The sequence below is a fragment of the Lepus europaeus genome, chromosome 11, assembly GCF_033115175.1.
Source record: "Lepus europaeus isolate LE1 chromosome 11, mLepTim1.pri, whole genome shotgun sequence".
Taxonomy (NCBI): domain Eukaryota; kingdom Metazoa; phylum Chordata; class Mammalia; order Lagomorpha; family Leporidae; genus Lepus; species Lepus europaeus.
In genome coordinates, this window is record NC_084837.1 from 82256134 (window position 1) to 82274865 (window position 18732).

The 18732-nt window shown below is 47.5% G+C and overlaps 1 protein-coding gene across 1 annotated transcript in view; it reads right to left on the reverse strand.

The window, feature by feature from the left end:
- Window positions 1-18475, reverse strand: part of RORA (RAR related orphan receptor A) — a 99696-nt gene extending 81221 nt beyond the window's left edge. The window contains exon 1 of the mRNA XM_062206047.1: window positions 18335-18475. Coding sequence (XP_062062031.1) covers window positions 18335-18365 — 31 coding nt within the window. The 5' untranslated portion in view covers window positions 18366-18475. The remainder of the gene's footprint in view (window positions 1-18334) is intronic.
- Window positions 18476-18732: the final 257 nt, after the last annotated feature.

Consider the following 18732-nt stretch of genomic DNA (forward strand, 5'->3'; position numbering starts at 1 on the left):
AAAGCCAATTACAAAAGGAGCCTCACACCTCACCTTCATCAGTTTCCCAAGCTTCCCAAGCATCCGAACACTCTAGACAACTCCAAGTGCAAGTGGAGGGACCAGAACCCAAAGGGCCCAGAAGCCCAGGGGTGGGGAGAGCGCTGTGGCAAAGCAGGTTAAGACTTCACTCATAGTGTGGGTGTCGCATAGAGGCACCGATTCCAAGATCTGGCTGTTCCACTTCCAGTCCTGCTCCATACTAATGTGCCCGGAAAAGCAGCGGAAGACGGCCCAAGTCCTCAGGCCCTGCACCCACGTGGGAGATTGGGACGAAGCTCCGGGTTCCTGACTTTGGCCTGGCTCAAGCCCTAGTCATTGTAGCCATTTGGGGAGTGAACCAGCAGGTGGGAGATCTCTCTTTGTTCCTCCCTCCCCTTCCTCCGCACCCCCCACTGTAAGTCAGCATTTCAATAAGCAAAAAAAATAATCTTTTTTTAAAAAAAGCCAGTGGCACTGCAGAGCTAACGCATCTGCTTTGACCACTGGTAGCAAGACACAGCAAGTGGTGTTTTTGTTACACTCCCTCCCACCATCTCAAAAAACTTCTGTAAAAAATTACCCATAATGAAATCTGATTTATGAAGCACTTACTGATGGGGTCAACCACTTTAAACATATCATCTCATTTAACCCTCAAAACAACCCAACGAGGTCACTGCCGTCACTGTCCTTGCTCTGGACGAGGGGGCTCAATGAATTAAGCCGCTAGCTCCATGGCGAGGAATCCAGTCGCCTCTATTCTGGGTAAATGTGCCAAGTCCCAAGTGTGTACTTTTACTCCACAAAGGGTAAGCAAGCAACCAGGCAGCCTGCAATGATACTCCGGTGCCCCGAGTCGTGACGACCGTGTACTTAAATCCCCAAGCACAAGCACAGCCCCACCTAAACGTGTGCTGCAGCAACTCCGAGTCAAACGACCACCTTCAGTGCCATCATTATCCCAGCTGTGACACAGGCTCGGCTGAGAGTGTGTTTTCATTTTAACGAGCCTGAGTAAGTACACGAGTGTGGGCCGAGCTTTTTGCTCGACAGTCAATACTTGAAAGCCGACTCCAACCTTTAATTTAAGCGTTCGCTTGTAGCACCAACAGGGCTACAGGGTTTCCAGTATCAAAGACACACTCCCCCACCCTTTCACGGCCCTACTTCTGTAAGCAGCGTGATTGAACGGCGGCACACAGACACTTGTTTTTCCCTCCTCCTGGCAGCGCAAGCCACAACACTACTGCCCCATTCATCTGAGCCACATCATAACGAAGTCCCTGAATCAATTTATAACAAGCAAAGTGCAAAAAACCCATTGAAGGAGTCTTGCGGCCGATGCCTTTCATGCAATCTCTCAACAGCCGGCGAGCAGCAAAGCATCTGCACAGACGCCCAGCTTCCGCCACACAAGGGCCCTTTGCTCCATCCCGAAAAGCCTCCCTCCCACCCCGACACGATGAAGGGAAAGGAAGACGCTGAGAACATCTGAGTGTTGCTAATGATGGCGCGTGCCTTGAAAATATTTGGCCGCCTCCCCCGGTGGCCTCCCTTCACTGTCGGTGTACAGAACAACTCCCCGAGAACGGCAGTGAGGGTTTTTCATGGTCTGGACCCCACAGGCTTCCTCTAGATGCCTCATTTCCTGCAGTCCCTACAGGCCACGCTGAACTCCTGGCTGTCCCCTAACTCGCCGTGCTTGCTGTCTAGAGCCTTTGAAAATTTCACAAGCTCTGCCCTTTGTTGGGAATAACCTTCCTTTACTTCAAAGCCTAGCTGAGCTTCCATCTCTGCCAAAAAGCTGTTCCCCACCCCCACCCCCCGAGTCTGATCAGGGCTCCTCTTCCGGGCTCCGTCTCCGGGCAGTTACCCTGAACTGTGGTTTTATTTCCACTCCGAGCCTCCCCACGCCAGCCTCGGAACCTCTGAAGACAGGCACAACGTCTTCACCTCCTTGGTTCTAGAACGTCTTACAGTGCCTGGCACGCATCAGGTGCTCCAGTTGTGCCTGTCCGTATCGCGGGTGCATCTACTACACAGACATGCTCACATCGTGGGCAGGGACACCTCGCTGTGAAGTCTGCAGCCACGGATTTGGGTGGGATTCCCACGGGGCAGAAGCGGGGGGCAAAAGAGGGGGGCAGCATGGTCCTGAGAATGAGACAGACTTGGCCTCCCCCAGCCACGGCCCACGTGCTAAGCCCTGTGATCCTGAACAGGTTGCTCTGCCTCTCTGAGTTCCAGCTTCCTCCTTTGTGAAAAGCCAGATGAAAGACTAATCGAGTGTTACATGTGGTTATCCATTTCACGGCGCTTGGCACAGAGGAAGCGCTTTAAAAATAATGGGCTTAGAACGTGTAGGACTGGTTAGGATAGCAGGGCTTGGAACGTGCAGAACTCGAAGCGTCTGAGGTTCTCTGATAGAAATATCGCCAGGCTCTCCTTGCACCGGCCCCTGTACACCCAGATCACATAACCTCCCTGCTCTGGTGCAACGTGGCCGCCGAGACGAGACTCAGTGCAGTCATTACCTTCACTTGAAACTTGAGTGGTTCAGGGGCACTTTATTGGTACAGAGGGCGTGATGTTAATAGCAGCACTTACTCAGCATCTACTATATACTGAGTGCCTGCAACACAGGAGAAGCTATATTCAGTGTCTTCCCAAGTGTCCCTTCTTCCTATCCAAGATCCCTATGAGGTAGATATTATCGTGGTTTTAGAGATGACCAAACAAGTACAGAGAAGTTCTATGATCGGCACAAGATCTGTCAGCTGGGAGGAAGCAAGTCTGGGGCTGAGCCTCCGACGGGAAAACATTTTCAAATCCATGATGTCTTCACTGTGCCACGTCTCTGATAGTCTTTACTCATTTATCTCCCGTCACTAGGCAGACTCAGGAAGGGACAGGACATGAGGTGAAAGCACTAAGCCAGGGTAGAGGAGGTCAAGATCTGGAGATGGGACTGCTCCATCATTAAGTGGCCATGGGGAAAAATCTGCCCTTGGCTAAGCCAGACCGCCTTGGAGAGCCCTGAGAAAGGAGATGGACTCTGAAAACAAAGACCAATTAGCTGAAGGTTGGCCTTAGCGAGCGAGGGTCAGAACTTTGAAGGGACCCAAAAGCATCTACCTTTGGGAAGTGGTGGTGCATGGGAACCGAGAATATGTAAAACGTTAAGTGATGGTGACAGACTCCAAAGTCCAGAGAATATGTTCAGTACTGAGAGTATCTTGTTGATAAGAAACTCACAAGAATTCTCCCGCTTTTTGGCAAACTGTATACTGAGGTACAGCACAAATACAGATACAGGTGCAAGTCACCTAGGTTGTGACTTTTCAGAGTGAATACTCCCTGATCAAGACAAAAATACTTTTTTTCCCCAATAGTTTTCTATGCCTGGATCAAAGCCCACTGAATCATGCAAAACTTAGTGTACAAAAATTTATTATTCCAAGTTCAGAGAGCAGGAAAATGCTAGAAATATAATAAAAATTCAATGCCTAAAAAGAGGGAACCATTTCACTTGGAGGAAGACAATCGCCTTGGAACCGAATTTCCAAGTTGCAAAGCTGCAAGTGTGGTTTGGTTCCAACCTAGGAGCAGGCCTAGCGATTACTCCGCCTGGAGGAAGCCAGGGCTCCCTCAGCTCTGCCTCTCTCCCAGCCTTTCCAGGGACAGAGAACTGTGCTGACTTCCTTCCTCATCACACCCATCGTCCTCCCACGTGATCACTGTGAGTCCTTTTGAAGCTGCTGTCTTTCTCGGCCCTCCTGATTCAGGGCAGAACCACAGAAGCAAGGAGGCGCTTTTTAGTGTGGCCAGCCGAGCCGTGGGCCATTGCACAACCTCTGTTTACAGTCAACGTGCTTCAGCCTCTACCTTTAATTGGCTAATAAAACCACACCAGGAGCAAAGTATCCCAATCTCCTAAGACTGATCTGGCTCTAGGCCCACCCACTCCTCTCTTCCTTCTAAAGAGCTGGGAGCAAGATCCTGGAAATGCAGAGCAGGCCAAGTCACGTTTGCTCCCCCTCCACTGACAGCCTCCTGACAGGCAACCAAATGCAATGCAAGACCCGTGTGGCCCCTATTCGATAATAACAAAGAGGCAGGTGGCCCAGCTACAAAGGGCAATGTCAATGTGTTTGTGTTAGATGCCAACAAAGTGATTATAAAATTAAGAACAAGTCTTTGGGCATTGCTTTCTAACTGCACATTAGTTTTCCTAAGAAATCTTAGGGAAGGTTGGGCGCTCATTCATTTAATTAGTATAATGGAAGCAAGTGCCAAGTGCATTTGAAGTCAGCAGAGTGCTCAGCCTTTTCGTCACACTCCAGGTGCCAAGAGGTCTCCGAGCGGCACTCTTCCTTCCTGGAGAAGGTCGGAGGGAGGGTGAATGTTGGAATCTGGGTGCAGGTGGCCAGCACTGGTGTGGAGGCAGGACCTGCCAGGACTCTCCATCACCACACCCAGTGATGAAACCCCCTGAAGTGCTCACTGCTCACGTTAGAGGCAAAACTCTCCCACGTAGCAGGAGTTGCCATAGCTCTGCTAGTGATACTAATGGCACAAAATGCTTTTTTCTCTGTGCAAATCCACACCAAATGGAAACGCAGCAGTAACTCCCTGGTCTGGTCTTTGGTCACAAATGATTGCGGATAAATTGCAAAGTCTCCCTACACCAATTTTATGTCAGATCTGTGCCATGCGAATAGAAAGGGCGACAAAAACTTGGAAAAGAAAACACCAGCAATGATTTGAGTCTTCTGCTGGCATTAAAGATGAAAACACAAAACAGAAAATGAGAATGAGGACGTGAGTTCTTGAATCTGTGTTTGGAAGTGCTGTGTTTAATATCTAACTTATGGTTAACCTGATCAATCCGTCTCAAATCAAAGTCCCTTCTGTTGTCACCTTGTGCTTTGTCACCAAATCTGACTATGTCCCCTGCAGTAAATTATAGGGCAGCAGCTCTCAGACTTTCAATCTCTGTGTCCTTTTAGGTACTTAAAAGCCCCCAAGGACTTTTTGTCTATGTGGGATACAAGCCAATAATTACCATTTTAGAAGTTAAAACTGGGAACATTTCAAAATTCACTTAAAAATGACAGTGATAAACTCATTACATAACATATGAAAACCAGCATATTTTCCAAAACCAACTAAAGAACAAAAAACTTAGTAAGAAGAATGCCGTTATTCGACATTTTTTGAAATGTTAATGTCTCACTTAATAGAAGACAAGCAGATCTCATGCATTGGCGTTCAATGTGTGCTGTGATGTGCATTTAGCTGATACAGGTGAAGAAAATATGGCCTCACACAGAGACGTAGTTATAGCATTTTCAAGGAACTCTGAATGTTCTTTGATAGTATACCCAAACTTAACAAGTGGCAGTTCCTCAAAGGATGGTTAGAATATGGAACCCCAAGCCTTATCAGGGACTTTTCTATTGAGATACATTACATTTTTCTACTTTGACTCAACCTTTTATCCCTGCCTGTTTTTGTATCATCATGCATTGGCCACTTGGAAACTACTGGTTTGCCGAGTTTTGTTGCTCTTCTAGATTGTTTGCACATTTCGGTATCAGAAGTGATTGTATCAATGTGCACTCTGACTAATATTACCACCCACATCATCGGGAAAGTCTGTAACGACTGGGAAACAGTCAAGTTCATGGGGTTACGCATTAAGTTTCCCCAAATTCAGATTTTTGCCTCAAAGACTGAATTTATTGGCAATCAAAACTCTAAATTGTTGTTCCTGAAATGACAGTTTCACCGAGTTCATTTTTGAGAAGATGTGTGATCACACATACCCCAGCCTGAAGAGCCAGTCCATCCGCTTAGTAACATGGCATTCCACTCAAAAAAGGCAACTAGTTCAGCTCCTCTACAGTGGCATCTGGGCTTCTCCCCGGAGACAAACGTGGCTCTTCGGGATGCAGCTGAAGTGCTCCATGCATGTTTCCCATTTTGTCATCAACAATATTACAAAGGCACACACTCGAGGGTCAAAACGTAATAGACTCAATCACTGTTCTCTACTTTATCAAGGGCTTTCTTCAGTGAAATGGGCATTGTTGTTTCCAGCAGCCAGTGCGCACTAACGGAGAGCCCTGGCAGGGCAGCTTGGTGTCCTGGCCTTGCTGTCCACTGAGGGCCCAGCAGTCCCCTACTCAGCCTCCGTGCCACCCTATCCACCAGCAATGCAAATGGTCAACACAATAAAAAGGGTCAGCAGGGTCCCAGGATTCTTATACAAGCAGGTTTTTACCTTCTGGGAGCCCTGCCCGGGCTCTGGGGACCTCCCTGGCTCCCACACTGAGGACCACCACGGCTATAAAATCCAAACACTCTCTAATCTGCTCATCGCTGATGTCCTTGCAGGGTTCATGTAAAGAAGATTTAAAAGGTTTATTTCTGTCTCTACCCTCCTGCCCTCCCTGCTTAAAAAAAAAAAAAAAGATTCCATTGTGGTAATCCAACGTAAATTATGTGCACAGAACAAAGACATTGCAGTGCAGTACTTTTGATTTCATCAGCGGTTTTCTTCCTAACAAAGCAAGCTGCTCTAATATGCCACTGAGCAAACTCCACATCTATCATGAGTTGTGGGAAATATGACATACTCAATGCCCCCTCTGTCCAACCGAACTCCCAGCCCTCCCAAACCTTTCACTTCGGGGGTATTTTGGATGAGTTCTCAAAATAATTGGGTGTCCTAATTCAGCCACATGCAAATTAATGCTCCCCTAAAGAGGCCTTATTATAATTTCCAACCCTTGATGTCTACTTAATCCCCTATAGTTCTTTAACTTCTTGCTTTCTAACTTCTGTTTACCGATGCACTACTTTTGTCAGCTCAGTATAGCATCAATTAGTAACACAGTGTGTTTATTAGGTCTCCCCAGAGCCTAGAGAAAGCTGCTTTGTATTTATTAATGACTACACCGAGCACTACTATTTTTCAAGAGCATTTAAAAATGAGTAAATTACTGAAGATGAACTATAAAAGAACTTCAAATTTCAAAGGCAAGCCAAAAAAAAAAAAAAAAGCACATTATTTCAAACCACCTATAACTCTTGCATGGCTAATTTTATTTTTCAATTGAATATCAAGAGAGGGGGGATAGAAACTCAAATCCACACTTGCTGCTCTACTTTTGGCATTTTGGAGTACACATGATTTGAGTTAGAGAACTGAGGCAGAGATGTGATTAATTAAGAGCTGGTTTAACAAGTCTACATTTCATTATCACACACACCTGTTAAGTAATGCTCACCTGATTCAGCAAAAAGCCACCCACAAGGTTAATTTTAAAAAATAAAAAAGCAAGCAGAGCCAGGGTAGGGTGGGGTAGGGTAGGGTGGGGTGGGTGGTGGCAAAGGTGGGGGGAGAAGGAGGGAGAGAGAGAGAGGGAGGGAAGGAGGGAGGGAGGGAGAGAAGGAGAGAAGGAATTACTCCACAAATTTGGGTCCAGTTTTATGTTCTCAATGAACCTGAAATGTATCCAATTTGTACTCTCTTATTTTGTGAACAATTCCCTGTACTATGTTAGGTGAAGTCAGAGCTGCCCACACTAGTACAGAATTCACTACTGAAGGAAACCAGAGAGACCAGGCTCTCCTGTGATGAATCCTTTCCCCACCAAACTTAGAGCGACGGAGAGTAATTACAGCCCTCGGCTGCCCTGCTTTTATATTCCCGGTCATTTACGAAATAAAGACGCTGATCTGCAAAAATCACTTTGCATTCATGAAAAGAGCTCCGGGAGCCCCCCCTGAGGAGCTGGCTACGAGGCAGAAACACACCTCGGTGCACTTCCTTTGTCTTGTGCTCCCTCTTTGATGTGCAAGTCACTGGTGGGGTAAGCTGCGATGGCTTTGATGTCGAACTTCTAGACTTGATTGTTACTAGCATGCCTACAAGGAGCGCTGTCAGTCATGTCTCACATCTGAACAACCGTGCCTTCTTTACAGCGCCTCTTTTACAAGCATCAATCCTTAAATACATGTTTTCCCACTCTGCTGATTACCACACTATCTGTGTTGGGGGAGGGTTCTGCGTAAACACAGGCATGGCACCCACATTTTCTGTCAACACCCGGAGGCATCATCAGATGGCTGGTACCCAACCTTCTTCCACAAGAGAAGAGTGCAGAACGTATTTCTAGCAAAAGAAAACATTCGGGAAAACGCTCAAGCCATCTTCACAGTCAAAATGAGTCGGTCGGCCAGTTTTTCTCCCAAGCAGCCACTGAAAATGACACAGAAACTTATAACTCACTTCAAAAGGGTTCTGAAGGCAACAGCAGCAGGGGGCTTAGGAAGTCTGCCAAAAGTCTGAGACATCTTAACTCATCTCCAACAACTTTGTTTTGTTCTGCATGATCTTGCTTGTATAGAAACATCAGTTTGGAAATATGCACAGATTTCTACCAGACCAACTGTATTGCCTAAAAGGGTCAGATTTCTACTAAACCAATTGTTAAACACCACCAGACTTCTAACAAACCGACTGTCTTGTTAAACAACATTTTCAGAAGTTGCTTGCTTTGATGAATACAACCTAAGTTAAGTAACTTGCCATTATCTGATAGCTAAGGCAAACATGTGGATAGGTCTACAAAGTGTGTACAGTTTGTTAAATACTCATCTATAGGTGAAAGAGGTAATTTGTTAATCTTAAAAAAATCTCCATTGCAAAAAATATACAGCTCTAATTTCCTTTACGAGCTCCCATCAGATTTTCTTTTCAAATTCCTTTATCACTTCTGGAGTTGCGGAGTATTATCAAAGCCCACTGGGAAATTCCAACAAAGGAAATAAACTTCAGGTGCTTATATCACACCACGCTGGTTTATAATGAACTGTTATCTTTCTGAATAAATGTTTCAATGAAACCTAAGTTCTTACAGATATCAGGTCTCAAGTGAGGAAGTAAAAGGATATTTTTCCTGCCAGAGCTTGGTTCTGTTAGTTTCTCCTTACAAGCTGGCCAAACAGGAGATACACTGTTTCTGCTTACTAATAAGCTACAAACAATTCATCAGAGGAGACTCACTTTCTTTGGGTTTCTGGCCTGAAACATTTGCTAAGACATAAAATCGCACACTGTGGTGTGCAATGGTTAAGCTTTTCCAGGGTTTCCATTTTTAAAGTAACTCCCTACCCACTTGGTTTCAACTCAACCATCAAAAATGGAAAAAGCTTTGGGCTAAAATCGGATAAATAAAGGATGACTGTAATTTACCAGAACTAAGTCTGGGCAAATTTATTATTAATGTTAACCAAATCTTGTTTTTAAATTTATTAAACAACTGGCATAAAGTAATGGCCTCTTTCTCCCTTGGAGTTTCACGTCCAAAAGGAACCCAGCTGCTGACTGAAGCACCCATGGCAGTGAAGGGTATGGACAGGAACCAGGGACAGCAACAGGTCTGCTTGGTCCAGGTCTCAGAGCAGAAGCCACAGTTGTGTCTTCATGAAAGCATGTTCACAGAATGGCCTGGAAACCACCTGGAAGGCTATGGAGCCCAACTCTAATTGCATGAACGGGGAAAGTAAAGTGTGAAGGAAACTTGACAGTTCCTGTGCAGCGCATCTGGGCCGGGAACCCCTGTCTGCACCTTCTCCCACCCTATCTAGGGGTTTTCCACTACTTGATACTGTCTCACTACCCTGGGGACCAGATGACTCATGGGTGGCTCCTCAGGCACAGTGATCCAGGTAGCTTAGAAAATCATCCAGACTGGCATTCCATCTCGGCCCAGCACAGCCAGTGTGGCAGAGCTTGGGCTTGTGCCATACGTGGGAAGCTCCCTAGTCTGAGAGGCAGAGACCAGATGACTTCTAAGCTCTGTGTCTACTGCAGACCATTTGCAGCAGTGGGGAACAATGCCCTGATTAAGTGCTCTATGAAAAGTTTGTCCAAGTGTTTGTTCAAGTGTTTTGAAGCCAATGCATGGTTTTCTGGTGATCTCGCTATCTGCCTTTATCTAGTTTTTTTCTATGTTTATTAGGGATCATCACCCCCTTTCCATCACAACAGATGGACACTGAGTCAGCGGTGATCAAGGTGGTCCCCAGAGCACCCAGCATCACATCCATCACTCTCTGGGGATAGGGAACCACCAGAAGGAGGGCGGGGCTGCAGCATGGACAGGGCCAGGCTGCCTTACCCTGCACCAGCCAGAGCAGTTTTACTTTCTTGTTTCACCAGGCTGGCATTTAGGTTGCACCAAGACAGCATTCTGTCTGCTTTGTTTGACTTTCTCTAGCACCAGAGCCAGAAGCCTGGGCCCCTTGGAGAAAGGACATCTGATAAACAGGAAGCACCAAGGAGCTTGTAGGCCACTGGAAACCTTTACTTTGTTGCTGGAAAAAGCAACACAGAAAACACATAGCTGTTTCCACTGGATATGGCCTTGACTCTCATGGGAGAATGCCCAGTCTGCCTCCCCTCCGTCCTCATCCTATGGGCAAAACCCAGTCCTGGTGCACATGGCGAGTTGCATTGCATTGTGTCTGTCACCCACAGAAGCCACAGCTCCTGGATGAGGCTTTATGCTGAAAAATAATACAGCATCCAGGAAGCTTCCCCTAGCAACCTCAGGGTCTTCTCCTATGTGGGCCATCTGGGGTGAGAGATCTGGGGTACCAGTCTGCCAACTTCACCCACACACTGGTTGACAACGAGGTCAAAGTGACCAGAGGAATATTTTAAAGAGAACTCATGGCCTTTTGGAAGTAAGACTGGTTCACGCCAAAGTCGAAAGGCTGGCCTCGTGCACTTACGTTCACATATCACTGGACAGCGTCGCATGTCAGAGAAGCCCCTTCACCTTCAATGGCATGTGGCTCCCAGAAAGGACACAGCTCTAAGTGCAGTGGCCTTAGAGCAGCCCACCCCGGGGGAAGGGTGGTTGCCCATCCCTCAGTGCACTTTGCAAACACTTCCCGGCTCAAGACGCCCAACGGGTAGGCAGAGTGCAGGAGGCCTTGGGGATTAGCCTGAGCCCACTTAAGGTCTACCTAGTGTTCTCCTGAAGATCTCCAGTGAGATAAGCAAACGCCAAGGAGGGGCGCAAAACTCTACCGATGGAAAAACGCAAACAGCATTCTGAAAAAGACTACTTCTCATCTGGGCAAACAATCACTTCCGGGTGGCACTGTCTGAAAATGGTTTGGGTCAATGACATGTGGAGGTAACCACAAGGCTTCGCTTCTGAGCCACTGCCCTGTTTCTCTGATGGCAAGGGGGGCACAGTGTTTTCCTGGAGTTTTTTCTTCTTTGTTTTTTGTGAAAAGATTCAATTTCACATTTCCAGTAGGAGCAGTAGACCTTTCTGTAGCGCTGGGGAGAAGCGATATTTAAAGAAATAGGATTTCCTGCATGGTGATCAGACTTTTTCACACTTGACACAGCTCTCTCTGAAATCTGAACCCACAATTCACTCATATTATCTAGTTACCCTAAAAATTATGCAAATGAGCCCTTATCTTTACTTCCTGCAGTTTAAAGTCTACACTCTAGTAAGCTTAAAAAAAAATCTATGTAACATACACTCCATTTCATTTTTAAGGCAAACCTTATATATTTAAGTAAGCCAAATTATCTAGCCATGTCTTCAGAATGTTTTAAATTGTTTTACTGCCACAGAGCTAATGTAGTTTACTCATAAAAGATTACCTCAGTTTTTTTAAAAAAGACTCTAGATTAAAAAGGAGAAAGACTGCATTTCACTGATTAAAATGACAACTTCCCATAAAAAAAAAAAACATTCAAGTGTAGGAGAATAAAATGGAGGGCGAAATTTTAAATAAAAAATACAAGAATTATCCTAAATGTCATAACAGTCTTTCCCACAAACAAAATCTCAACTAAATTTAAGAAAGAATTTGATAAATCATCTTTTATGTAGCTTCAGTTTTTCTTTTCCCTTCCTTCCAAGTAAACTTTCAAAGTTCATTATCTCCCCCACGGTTACATTTCTAGTAACCATATACAACGAGTTACACTTCTGAATCTGATGTAGAATGCCCCCAGCAATTGAGAAAATAATTCCAACCTTTGACCTTCTCCACTAGCCTGATGGGAAATTCACTGGCACCATGACAGCTTTTAGGTTTCTGTAAGTGACCACTAGAGGGCAGCCTTATCTCAGATCTGACACACTGCAGGAAAGTGTCTCATAAATGCTTTTAATGTTCAATGATTTTTCCAATATTTTTAATTTCCCTGGATATTTAATAATAAACTTCAGTTGAGCTAAAATTTTTCAAAACGGTTAAAAATTCCAATTACACAAATTGCAATGCTATCACAAAGACCAGTCTCGAGACACTAAAGAAACAGCTTAGCTTATATCTTAAAATTTTTACAAAATTTTTTAGATCTTCAAGTCTTTATTTTTTCCTCATCACTATGTGCTAAGTGCCAAGTCAAACAGTACCTGGTTTCCATTTTTGGCATCAAAATTTCAAGTGGTTCTAGACCAACTGAAATGTGTTTGAGGAAGCAACTGACCAAGGTCGTGGACTGAACCATGAACTTTGAGTAAGATGGACGGGGGGAGGGATGTCAGAGAGGAAGAGCTAGAGGTGTGCGTGTGTCTCGTGCCGATTGTCTTCAAGTGACTGACAGCAGTCCTTCATTTGAAATATGGATTAAATGTGTTCTGAACAACCCCACCAGAAAGGATCAGAACCAAGGCACTGGAAGTACGAAGCAGACATTCCTAAGACTTCTCTAATCCAACACACGATGAGCTACTTTCAAAGACAGCGAGCTCTCCCGATCCCCACTTGGTGGGCGTGTTGTGCACAGGATCCAAACACCAATGAGACACTTATCTGAGTGACTTTTAAGGTTTCTTCTACCGGAGACTCTATGACCTGATGCTCATTTGCTTTCAAACACACCTCAATGCAGCAGTCACAAAAGTAAGAGCCTATCAAGTGAGAAGTGAGCTGTTGCAGCTTCTTTTGGGAACTTTGACACTTCAGGAGCTTTTCTAATGAACAGACTTCTCAAGAGGGTGTCTAGACCATGTCCCTCCGCTGTCCTGGAACCTCGAAGGCCAGCATTCACACATCCCAACAATGCAACAGCTTTCTACTACAGAGATGCAGATTAAAACGAGAAGACATGGCTGTGAATGCTGCACCTGCCCAGAGATCCATGGCACACCTGGACCCGTGGGTAGTTCCATGCCATGTGAGCAGTCACGGGCCACACAGGAGAGGGACACTTCCTGGCTCTCTCCGTTCTTTAGAAGAGTAATGCTTCCATTTCACCCGGCTCCCCTTACAACAAGCAGACTGAATGAAAATCATGGACGAAGAGAGCTAATGATAAGCGTGTAAGACTAACCCCATTTGTACCAAATTGATTTTATTAAATAGTAATTTAAAGATATTAGGCTCAGCAAAGCATTACATAATCGAATCTATTTTTTCCCCCTTACAAATGCCAGAGTTATAATTTCCACTAACTAGAGACAAAGTTATATCCAGGACATTTTCACGGCTTCCTCCAAGGGAGGCATGGAGAGAGCAGAAATCAGCGATCCAGGTGCTTGCTTCACCGTGAATCAGTTGGAAGGGCTGGGCCACAGCACACAACCTCTGTAAGCCCCAGTCTCCTTAATTAAAGAACAGGAGCCTGCCAGTGACTTTCCAGGGAGGAGTAAATGAGATAAGTGTGTTTGTAAATCACACAGCACTAAATAAATACAGATGAACATCCATCCTCCTCCTATTTATTTATGAAATGCCTAGCAAACTTCAGAGGCAATGAAATCAAAAACGAAAACCGAAATCTGGCTCATCGAGGGGATACACTTGACTTACTTCTTATACCCACGAGAGCCAAGATTTTTAAGTCACGTTATCTCCTTAGAATATGATGAGGCTTAACCGATTTCACTTAAAGAAAGAAAAATCCAGAAACAGAAGTTTTCGGCTGCTCGCTTGCATTCCGTTCGTCGGCTAATATGGGCTATCACGTCTGTGTAAACACCTTATCACTGGACGCGGCATTGCAACAATTTACAGAAAAAGCATGTCCTGTCATGTCACACACCAAACTGACGGATGCAAAAAGCTCTATTCATCTCTCAGCTCATCAGTCCAAAGCCTGGAGTGGAGGGAGGTACCCGCAGGACAGCAGCTAGACTGGGGGAGGGGACTTGTACATTCTTTCTCAGAGGGTCAACCTATGGCCTTTTGGGGAATAGCCAACATCAATTCACATCCGAGTGAGCCCTGGTGGATCTCCCAAAAATATACACATATTTTTAAGTAGAGGAACACAGGAACAGTTTAGCTACTGATTTTCAGTGCCTAATATGTTTTTTTCTAAATTACTAAATATTAAATACATAGATTAAGGCAGCCTTGATTTTTTATTAATAAACACTGTGAATATTTAAAAATGCACCCAGAAAACATTTCCATGGCGAAGTATTCTTAGAAGATTTGCTCCATACCCATCTTTTAAAACAACTTAGAAGGATTTCAAGGAAACTGAAGTCTTCATCTACCTCTGCAGATCTGCCTACCATCTACGAGCCCATCTCCTCACCCATCCACTCACTTCTCCATGCGTCCTTCCATCCGTCTACTGTTCTGTCCAGTAACTAGTCATTTATAAATATGATTTTCCCAGGCAGCCCAGGACAAACTACAACTATGTGGGGGCTGCTGTGGGTGATTCTGGCTGATGCTCTCAGGCACTTTTATTGCCATTCACTTGGCTGGGATGGAAAGATGGAAGAAGCAGGAGCCTGGTGAGAACTATTAATATATTTACAAGTGTATCTTCCTGGTAGGATAACAAAGATGTAATCCACATACTCTACAAAAAGGACTATTTCTACTTAGAAATTATTTGAGAACTGGGCAGGATTAATGAAATTATGTGGTCCACATTTTAAATCGAGGCCAAAGGGGTTTTCTCGGGCACCATGTCACCTTCCTTATGCTCCAAGTGACACAACTCCAACACACACCAGCAAGAGGCTGCCCATGGAACAATACTTGTAACATTCTCTCTGCTCCGTGGAAGGTCTGGGCTTGCCCCCCTACCGCCTGGACAATAGCTGGATCCAACTTCAGTAGGGGCAGCCACTTGGGTTTTACCTTCTCAAGAGCCAGGCACCCCCCTTCCGCCGATCCTACCCATCACAGGCATGGGACAAAAAACTCATCTAAGGAGTGACATGGAAATGGTGCTTCATGTTTTACTCAGTTAAAAAAAAAAAAAAAAAAAAAAAAAAGAAGCCAAGTTCTCTCTAAATAAATAAATGAAAATCCTATTTACTGGGGTTGGACGCACTACAATGCACATGTTCAACATGGTAAGACGCCCCGTATTTGTCCATGAATGGGCTGCAGGAAAAACCCTATGACGGGATGGATATTGCCTCGAAGCCTCCCTGCCCACACCAAGCTCCACTTAGGTGAACACAGGCTGAGCTCCTGTGAAGCCAAGGGGTATTTAGTCTGCCACAACCAAGCACGCTCTCGCATTTCCTTGCTACTGCACGCCATCTGACCAACGCATTTTCCCGATGAGCAGAACTATCAATGTGATCACTGCTCGCCTCCGTCTGGCAAGAAGCAAGCTAACCACAGTATCGGGATTTGGTTGTTAAGCAAAAATAAAACTGAAGGATGAGACCAGGGGTGCTTAAATGAAGATTTATGACTTCTAAGCATGAAACCACTGTAAGCCTAAACTTATTTGACAACTAACACACAGGAAGGATATTCTCTTTGCCGAGTTCAAAAGGCCTGATTTACTGATTTAAAACACACACACACACACACACAAGAAAATCAGCCAACAAAGAGAAATGTTTCTCTTTTATGGTCGCTTGTTCTCTCCTCCCTTGTCCACATGCATCTGTGTACCAAAAAGCTGTATGGCAAAAGATTGTTTCTGTTTCGCATAAAAAAATCTAATTAGACAAACTTACACATGGAACCAATTTAGCTATTAAAACTGAGAGGCAACAGGGAAGTCTTTAATATGATGCTGGGCCAACTTTTTCCCCTTCAATCTGATATGGAAACATTTTACAGCATTCCTCTTTTTCCCACAAACTATTTTTCTTCAGCTTAAATTTGCACCGGGGCAAGATAATCCCATTAAAACACAGGATGTTATGATGCCGGGAATGAAATATACTAATTGTTCAGATGTGTTCTCTCCTCCCTCTCTCAAGCAGCTGAGCTGACAGCGAAACGGCTGTGCCAGGACTTGCGAGCTACTTCTCCCAAAGCACAATACTATATGGCAGCCAGAGGTCACCCCAAGACAGATGTGTGAGCTACAGCTCTGGGGGGGGGGGGGGGCAGCTGTGTGTGCAGGTGAGCTTCTCCTGGTTGTATTAGCAGGAGACAGACAGTGGCTACCTGAACTTGACAGTGGGTACTAGAACTACAAAAGCAAAAGCCTGTGTATCAGTGAACATCAAAAGTAAATGAAAATACACTTTCCTTATGATTTGAAGGTTCGTGTTCATTAGGGAAGATGCATTCTAAAAACGTCTCTGCCTCTTATATCTCTTTCCCCATTCAACACAAAGTATATTAAATGGATAAAACTATATTAAATGGATAAGGGTTGGCACTGACACTTCCCATATAACAAAATCTATTTTTGTAATTTAAGGGGGAAAACTGGAAGAGGCACCTTAACTGCAAAGCAGGAGTCATTTTACGCTAACAGTATTTATGACAACACCCCAAGTTTTTGAAAGAGGAGAGATAATTACTTTTACATAAGAAGTGGTAAGAAACTCTCATTTTTTTCTTCTCCTCAAAAGATTTTAAGAGCATGGATCACACGGCAAGGTTTTTTTCTTCCCTGTGTCTAAAAATCATGAAATTGCATGTTCTAAAAATTATTAAATCCCATTTTCTGCAAGCTGCAGGGGCAAAGAGAGAATATTTGGCTGGGGGCACATCGTGTAGCAAGATTTCACTTGGAGCCGCGACCAGCGCGTTCCGGCCTGTTCATAATGAATGCTCAAGAGATGCCACCCAGTCTCCAGTGATCACAGCTGGGTGATCCGAAAGTCAACCTAGCACAGCCACCGAACCACCGTCTTTCAACCCCTCCGCAACAAACCCCAGCCTAGAAGAGGGGCCCGGCCCACCTCTGCGCCCCAGCGAAGCCGTGCCCGCCCAGAACAGATGGGTTCTAAATCCCCGAGGCGGGCGGCAGGGCCTGCGAAGCCGCTCGGGCAGATTATCCGCTGCGAGGACGCGCCGGGCGCACGGGCGGGCAGAGGGCTGCGGGCTGTGTCCCGGGGGGGGGGGGGGGGGGTTTGCAACAGTCCCGAGAGCGCGTCTGGGCGACTCCGGGCTGCCCAGGCGACTTCCTGCGCACCTCCAAACTTTGGCGCTCCCCCCACCCCCACCTGGCCCACCTCCCGAAACTTCCCAGGTCATTTGCCACGGCCTCCAGGGCCAGTCCTCCGCCAACTCGAGCCCCGACCCGGGCGGGGAGCCTTGGCCGACGCCAGCCCCGCCACGGGCGAACCTCCGCCGCTGCCCTCGACTCTCGGGGTGTGTGTGTGGGGGGCTCTAAGTTCTCTCCCCACATCCAGCACGAGCCCAAGGCAGCAAGCAGGGGGCTGCGCTGCGGTTGCCGGCCGACGCCGAGGGCTACTTGGCACGCTCCCGGCGCCGGCTCCTCTCCGGCCCGCGCGCTTTCGGAAGTGGCCGCGGCGGGACCCGCGCCGACGGCCGCACTTCCCTGGCGGGCGACTGCTCGGGGCCGCCTGGCCGCCGGGGGCTGGAGGGGGTAGGGCGCCAGGCCTGGGACGCTGACCAGTCCCCGGCGATGACACCGAGACCCGTGCGCACTCACAGCCCGGCCCGGCCGCGGCGCCTCCCCCACGTAGGCCGGAGCTGTCCGGGGTGCGGGCCCTGGGCACCGCCGACGGGCTCCCCAGACTTGGCCCTCCTGGCCCAAAGCGCGACTGTTCCCAGCAAACTTTCTTTGGGGAGCCCTGCCGGCTACCAGACGGACGCAGGCGACTGACAGCAGCCGAAGTGCGGGGGGTCCAGCCCGTGTGCCTTTGCCCCTAGCGGGAAGCAGGCCAGTCCCGCGGCCCGGGCCAGGTGGCGCGGCTGCAGCGGCCCCGCAGGCCCCGGCGGGGCTCCGGCGCCCAGCCCGGGGCAGTACGTGCGCTCCAGCAGGCGCGCCCACCCCTCCCCCTGCGCACCCTCCTCCCCGCCCCCCGAGCTGCCAGCCCACCCGGCCCCGGCGGGGCGCCCGGCTCACCTTTCATCGCTGCGATCACAAAATACATCATTTACACCGCGGTGCGGAGAGCGCAGGGAGAGCGGATGGTCCGACCCCGGAGCCCCCTCTGCCGCCGCCGCGCCGCCGCCGCCTGAGCCACAGCAGCAGCTGCCGCAGCTGCCCGCCCGCCGAGAGCCATCCCGAGCCATAAGAGGCTCCATGTGACCGGCTGACATCACGGCCGCCGCTCTGTTTACACCGCGCCCCTCCGCTTCCTCCCCGGGCGGGAGGCGGGAGGCGGGAGGCGGGCGCGCCCCAGCGCCGCGCCCCAGCGCCGCGCCCCGCCCCGCCCCCGCGGGCAGGTGAGCGGGGGCCGCGGGCGGACCCACTCCGGCCCTGCGCTGCCCTCCGCGCCCCGGACCCGCGCCCTGTCTCCC